This window comes from Microplitis demolitor, chromosome 2 (genome assembly GCF_026212275.2).
Source record: "Microplitis demolitor isolate Queensland-Clemson2020A chromosome 2, iyMicDemo2.1a, whole genome shotgun sequence".
Lineage (NCBI taxonomy): Eukaryota > Metazoa > Arthropoda > Insecta > Hymenoptera > Braconidae > Microplitis > Microplitis demolitor.
Genome location: NC_068546.1, coordinates 5,227,252 through 5,235,187, shown reverse-complemented (window position 1 = coordinate 5,235,187; position 7,936 = coordinate 5,227,252). Strand labels below are relative to the sequence as shown.

The following is a 7,936-nucleotide window of genomic DNA, read 5'->3' as shown; positions in this document are numbered from 1 at the left end:
TTTGTTGAAAAAAATTCCTACGTTTTTAATTGTTTGTTAACTTCGTGTTCATTTAAAATGTCACTTTCAAAACAATTATTTTCTAACTGAAAATTCAAAATTTCCTTAACTGTTCCCGCGCTACTGCCCCCTCTCCTCGTAGTATTTTAAACACCAGAGGTCTCACGTTTAAATTCTGACGATTTGTTTACTTTTTACCCTGCAACTCGCAGCTGTCATTTGTCACAACATAAACAAACCGGTGAAAAAAAATATAAACAACTTTTCAAATGTACAAATAAATAAAAATTAACTTTAATTAAAAAGTGAAAGTATGTAAAAGTTTAAAAATAAATAATGCCAGTAAAAGGTGACAAGTTAATAAAAGTAGGAAAAGATTTATTCAAATTAGAAGTTAATAACCCAAACAAAAAATGCAGTTCACGAGTAAACATTTTAAAATTTTGTTTTGACGAATCTGAAGACCGCGCAGTAGCCATTGATTCTATCGGTAATTTTTATTTACTTTCATTAATAAATAATCACTGGATTGTTAAAAAATTAAGTAACGTCGGGCAGTCAAGTTTCGTTGCCTTCAATCCAATTGAAAAATCCGAGGTTATTATCGGGTTAGTGTCAGCAGATTTAAAAGTTATCATATTAGACAAAATATTCAACAAATCAGAATCAATTGCCGACTTTTATTTACTAAAAGGTCATAAATTACCTGCTACATTAATAACTTTTTATAAAAACAATTTTTTTTCCGTATCAAGAAGCGAGGGAATAATCTGGGATTTGAAATCTTTTACGAAACTTCATCAGTTGCGATTAGAATATGGCGAAGGCGGGATAAAAAAAGGTTTATTGTCATCCACTGGTTTAGTTTCAGTAATTTATGAAAATGATACCTTGCAAATTTGGCCGTTTGAAAACTTCGGTGTCGATAAAAAAATTTTACTATCGGACTACGGTTTAAAAAATGTAAAAGACATTATTTTTACTGAGAACTCACGAGCGGCAATTATTTGTGGCGGGAGAAACAAAATAATTATTTTAAATACAAAGACTTGGTCTGTTATTAAAAGTTTTGAATTTTCTGAGCATTCAAGTTGGATTAAAAAAATAGAAATCGTGCCGCTGCCGCTTGACGCCGGGTCGAATAAAATAATAATCATTTTATTCGACGATGGAAAATTTAAATTTTTTGACATTCATGCAAAATCATTTATTGAAAATACTGACTATGTAGATCAGGGCGTACGCAAAATAACGGTATCACCCCACGGTCAGTGGGTCGGATTTATAAAATTCGATGGGTCGTTGATGATAAGCTGCTTTGATCAACTGATGAAAGTAACAGCAGAGGTTACTAAAATAAAATCCGAAGCAGGAAAGAAAAAAGTAAAACCTCGGAGTATTGATAAGAATTTAAAATGCATTGAAAAAAATATACAAGACAATTTGAGACTCGATAGACTTTTGCCGATTTTGAAAGAATATGGAGAGTATCCAGACTGTTATCGCAGTATCATATGGCGTAGTTTAATGAATTTGCCGAGTAACAAAAAAGCATTTACGGGATTAATTAATAAAGTACCTGGGGATCTAATAGTTAGACTATTAGATGATCATAAATTAGCTGATACTACAAAGTCGTCTGTGCTCGCATTGACTTTTAGTAAACTGGTTAAATTTTGTCCGATGTTAGCAGAGTCGTCATTTATTCCGGAATTTATATTTCCTTTTATTATGGTCTTTAAAAAAGATCATCTGCTTGCGTACGAAGCAACGCTGACGATAATATTGAATTATTGTCAGAAATGGTTTGAATATCATCCGTTCCCGCCGCTGAATATTCTTGGTATCATTGAAAATATTTTGGCTGAAGTCGATCCTGTGTTAATTAAATACTATTATGAAAAAAATATCACGTCGACTGTTTATGCTTGGCCACTTCTCAAGACGGCTATGAGCGAAGTTTTAACGGAGAGTGAATGGCTGATACTTTGGGATCATTTGCTGTCGTATAGAAAGCCAACGTTATTGTTGATGTGTGTTGCTGCTTATAATATTTGTTCTAAGCGTGTTATTTTATTAATTAATGATAGAGAGAATATTGAAGAATTTTATCGACAGCCGGGACAAGTTCCGGTCAAAGATATTATCAAAACAGCTTTGAGGCTTGATCGTGATGTTTCAGAAAGAAATCATCCAAAGCAATATCTCAAGTAAGAATTTTATTTTTATTTAAGGGAGTGAGTGGACGCCCTGATCAGGGAAGAATTATAATACATTTTTAAGTTTGTATTTATTTTTATTTGGTACAGTCGATTACCTGTCATAAGTCTGTTCACGACTATTGGTTATAAGCCTGTCTTATTTTATATGATTTTAAACCGCATATTTACATTTTGTTACATACGCGACTATCCCGATTTTTCTGGTGCTTATAGCATTAAAATAAATACTTATCTTTTTATACAAATAATAATTTTATTGATAAACATAATGCTCAATAAAATTTTTCAATTGTAACAGAAGCTTTAAATTTAATTCATGATTATAATTATGATCAATAAATTATATTTTACTTAATAATGATTAAATTATTCTCCGCGAAACATAGATAGTAAATTTCCATCATTAATTTGTCTATTTTTTCCTATTATTAGTTTATAATTTAGACAATTTTAACGGAGGCTTATAACTGGTTCTCTGGTACAAAACTCCTCAGAGTGGTTTAATGGGGGAAGCTGTTTGGACTCAGTACCTCCCGATTGAGGGGAAGAGGCTTATAACGGGTAGTCGACTGTATTAATAAAAAGTAGGGGTGTGCGAATCGTGTACGAATCAAATCAGATCAAATAATTTGAAAATTTTTTAATTATTCATCAATTTTCGAACCATCTGTACTGCATGTGTCCCATGTTTTTCGTTTCAAATCTTACACTGTAAGAATTTTGCGGAGTGAATGCGGAGTATGGATAACTTTTTATTTATTTAAATCCATTTGGAGTGAATTTAATTCCGAAGAGGAGTTTCGGAAAATATTAATTATAAAAAAAATTACTAATACATAGTTTGCTCAGGTCTTTGATATTTTGACATTTATATTAAGTATGGAAATAATTACGAGCTCCCTTTCTGTATATTCACGCGAAATAATTTAAAAAAAATATAAGCAGCTGATAATAAATTTTTGAGAAATATAATTCCAGGGAGTTACAAACTGTCGTATGACTTACATCAACCATACCACGAGACAACATTTCATATTGTACTAAAATATCAAATATTCCTATAAAAATTAATTAATGTCACTATATCTATTCAATAATTTAAGGTAGTTTGGCACCCACAGCTTTCAAACTTGACCTCTACTTTTTTTATTTTTATTTAAAAAATTATACTTAAATGTGCTTGAGAAAAAAAAATCAGAATTTTTTACCACGTCGTTTAAGAGATATAATTAATTAAAATATCATGTAATTATACACAGGCTCTTATGGTTGTCCTTATTCAATTTTACCTGAAATCAATAATTTGTAAAAAATTGACAAATTTGACCCACAAAAAAAAACTTTTTATTAGATAATTTGACATCTAAAGCGTATAATAAAAAAGTTTCAGAATGATTTACCACACGGTTTTTTTAAAATTAATTTTTTAATATGATGATTAGCTATCTGTCTTTGTTTATAGACGGACACTTACTTTCTCTCATGTTTACTAGGGAAAAAATGGCAGCTTCGTTGTGCGCGCTAAATTTGAAATATTCACTAAGAGACTAACTTATTGAATATGAATAAAATTAATGTAAAGACAATAAATAATGTAAATAAATTATTTACATAAATCCAGTTGACATCAGTTATGTAGAGGTTATGTTTACCTATTTAAAACGTAAATAAACTTAACATGTTAGAGAGATTATGGTACCAACTGTAAAAAATTTATGACAGTTGGTATAACCACGAACAATTCTAGTTCTAGTCAATGTAATTTATGTAAATTTTGTAATTATAATTATTTAACTTTAATACACATTGATTTTATATTAATTATTACTAATATTAATTATAATGATGATTAATCTAAACAGTTTTTTCATTACTTGAAAAAAAAAAAAAAATAATAAATAAAGAGTCATTTTTTCTGACTTGGGATGCGAGTGCCAAAATACCTTAATATTTGCACTATGTATTATATATATATCAAATTATTATTTACACAGAGAAAAGAATAGTTCTAATTCTTATGCTAGAATCGTAACCATTACTATATTACATAAAAACGACAATTTTAGTGAAAGTCCTGAATGAATTTGCTGGGAAAAATCTTACAATTGTGGCAAATATATGAGCAATGGGTCATTCGATGCGGGATCAAATTTTGAGCAAGATATTTTTTAAAATTTTTTTACTTATCAAAATTTTGATTTTTTATTAACAAAAAACATAAACAAACTACAGAATCTTAGCTTTTTGTTAATAAAAAATCGAAATTTCGATAAGTAAAAAACACATCGTGCTCAAAATTTGATCCCACATTGAATGAGCCATCACTCATATATTTGTCACAATTCTAAAGATTTTTCCCAGCAAAAATCGTCGTTATTATGTAACAAGTAATGGACCATTCTAGCATAGGGATCAGAACTATTCTTTTCTCTTTGTGTAATTTATTTAAGTATTAAAACTCCGGATTGAAATGAATGCGGATTGAAATAAAATCCGCGTCACTTTGAACTCCGAGTGACGGAGTGAACTTAGATCGAGAAAAATCCAGATGCACTCCCGATTTTTTAGTGTACAAGTATTTTCTTACTATTAAAAATTCACAATTATAAAATTTCAGAACTTACAATAAATTTTAATATTTGTCCTATAATTATTTACGTTTTAATTATAAACTAAAGAATTACTATTTAGAATGATCGTATGTACTGATCACTTTATCATTATATTACTTGTCGCTTCTTAATGTACACAGTTAATTTTTTTCCACGTACTCTAATTTTCAGAAAATTTTCAATTCATTATTTGAGAGCCCGACATAAATATTTAATTACGAACTTAATTATTTGCCATCAGGTCTTTAGCTTGTTCACAGAAATGTTAATTACTTTAATACCTGAATATTCAAACCCTTATGATTATAATATTTATAGTCATTAGTCTAATAACCTTTTCTACCTCAGGTACATTTCTTCAGCCCTCAACTATTACTTTCTAATTACCCCCATACACATTGTTGCTACAATTTCATTGGGACAAAATCTTAAATAGCTTTGTTATAAAATCCCTTAAATTTCAGTGTCTCGTCAATATTTTGTCATTTTATTCTCGAACTCAATGTCCTACAGTTCGCTTGAGAATAAATAAAAAGTTTACGGAAAAATAAAATTGTGCGATTTTAGAAGTGAATAAGCTATTTCAGTGTGAAATAATAAAGTGTACAGTGAAGTTAATATGGCTCAAAAGTGGTATTTTAGCAAAGAAGAGTTGAAGAATTCTCCGAGTTTCAAAGATGGTGTAAGTACTGAAAAAGAACTAGACCACAAACAACAAGCTGCTTACTTGATGAATGATTTGGGCAAGCGGCTAAAATTGTCGGAAGTCTGTACGCATACAGCTACAGTGTACATGCACCGTTTTTACACTCAACATTCATTGTCGAAATTTCATCGTTATGAAATGGCAATGACGGCAATTTTCGTGGCGGCAAAGGTTCAAGAAGAGCCACAAAAATTGAAAGACGTTATCAATGCTTTTCATTGCTGCTTGAAAAAAGACATGAACTATCAACTGGACACCACTGCTGCCGAGTACCAGGATCATGTCAAGACTATAATATTAAATGAACGCATCCTTTTAGCCACATTAGGATTCAGGATGGGAGTGAATCATCCACATAAGTATATTATGAAATTCTGCCAAGAAATCAACGCGTGTAAAGAACTATGCAAGATTTTTCTGCAGGTGGCGACCAACACCTTGCAGATGACGTCAATGTGCGTCAAATACAAACCGGCAGTCGTGGCGGCGTTTTGCATATATTTAACTATTCGATCCTCGCAATGGAAAATTCCAGAAGTCTTGGATGGAAATCCTTGGTTTTGGTTGCTGGATCGGAAAGTGACGTTTGATCTGCTGATTAAGATGGACAGGGAGTTCAAGGAAATATTAAATAAAATTTCACCTAGAATAAAAAACCGGGTGATGCGTTTATTTAAAAATCCAACTGGCCAATTGATTTTAATGAATCGAAAAGAGAGATGCTCCAGTTCATCGGATCAGGAGAATGTTTCGGCTAAAGCTGAAATTAGGAAGTCAAGTAGACGAAAGATCAGCTATCACGAGTATCTTGACAGACTGACGAAGAAAAAATCTGCTAATTCAGATGGGTCGTCGGTATCTTCACCTGAAGCTGAAGAAATACAAGATAATTCTGTGGGAAGTACGAGTAGTCAACTTATGCCTGTAACTACAGCAGATGTGGAAGTAAGAATTGGAGCTATCGGAAACTACAGCTATAAACGTAAACATGATGATGATACGGGCAGTATTTTTGTTCCTGTTAAAAAACGTAAGTTGTCATAGTTCTAATAAGACAACGTAATAATGATTGTAATTATTTGTAAATAATCGTTTATCATCCGATAATTTAATTTTATAAAATATTACTTGAGATTTGATTAATTTTATAAATATAATGTTAAGTATCTAATGTAAATGTGGTAAATTTTGATTGTATAAATTAATCATAATTGTGTATTAAAAGTTCACTTTTTTAGTTAATAAGCTTAGTATAATTCTTGTAAATAATTAATAAATAAATAATAAAATTTTAATTATTAAATAATCAATTACAATATAAATAAAAATTAAATCATAATATATTTAAAATTAATTACTAAATGAAAATATGATATATGTAAAAATTTGTATAAGACTTAAAAGTTGTGCAAATAAAACTATTTTATTATTATTATTATATTTAAAATTAATTATAATTACACCATAGGCTTAATCCTGTTTTTTGTAAAATAAAAAATTAAAAAAAAAGAAATACTCATTTTTTTTATTTATCAATAGTTTTTAGTTTAATATCATTCATTATTTTATAAAGTAATTTAATTTTATGGCTAATAAGTAATTTTCATAAATTTAAAATTTTTATATATCTTTTTATAAACGTAGAATAAGAAACAAAAATGTTATTATTACATCATGCAGAATAGACATTTGCCTATTAAAAAATAATCAAATTGCATTTGTTCATAGTGAAAATATTAACAATTATTAAATAATATTAACTTAATAAAACGGGTTTGAATGTTGCAAACATCAGACAAATTTGAAATTGTAAATAAATAAGATATATAATTACAAAAATAATATTTACAAAAAAAGCACTATTAATTTCAAAATTTTTTGAATTTACATTTTTTAAAATTTTATATTATTAATTATTTACTCGATTTATTAATAATTTTGAATTTGTCTGATGTCTGCTATATCACGCCCATAATGTAAAATGTATTTAAAATTTTTAAATGATTGAAAATTCAATGAAAATAAATATTTTGAACTAAAGAATAGAAACAAAATAAATCATTTGAGGTTTTATTAAAAAAATAATTTAAAAAAAAAAAACTAAAAACAAAAATTTATTTTTTATGATTTAAATTAGAGTTTATCTATACTTAATCTATTTTTTATAACAATTATAAATACTGCATTAAATATTAGGGCTCCAGTAATAATTAATATTGTACTTGATTTAGTCAGTCAATAAAACTCACCGTTAATGTCTATCGATAACATTAATATGATTGGCTATTCCGGTACTGGGCACGGGTTCATTTTTGTGCACCAATAGACGAACAGTAAAATTAATATAATAATACTATTTTTTTCATATTTTTAATATGTTTTCTTGAATTTTATGT

The 7,936-nt window shown here is 28.7% G+C and overlaps 1 protein-coding gene across 6 annotated transcripts in view; it reads left to right on the top strand.

Moving 5' to 3' along the window:
• Positions 1 to 213: 213 nt before the first annotated feature.
• The window catches only part of LOC103568754 (TBC1 domain family member 31), a 51,888-nt gene continuing 44,165 nt past the window's right edge, over positions 214 to 7,936 (top strand). For all 6 annotated transcript variants that reach the window (XR_008403313.1, XR_008403314.1, XR_008403315.1 and 3 more), the window contains exon 1: positions 214 to 2,210. Coding sequence is in view for 2 of the 6 variants with exons in the window: in XM_053736861.1 (XP_053592836.1) it covers positions 337 to 2,210 (1,874 nt within the window). In the remaining 4 variants the exon portion in view is untranslated. The remainder of the gene's footprint in view (positions 2,211 to 7,936) is intronic.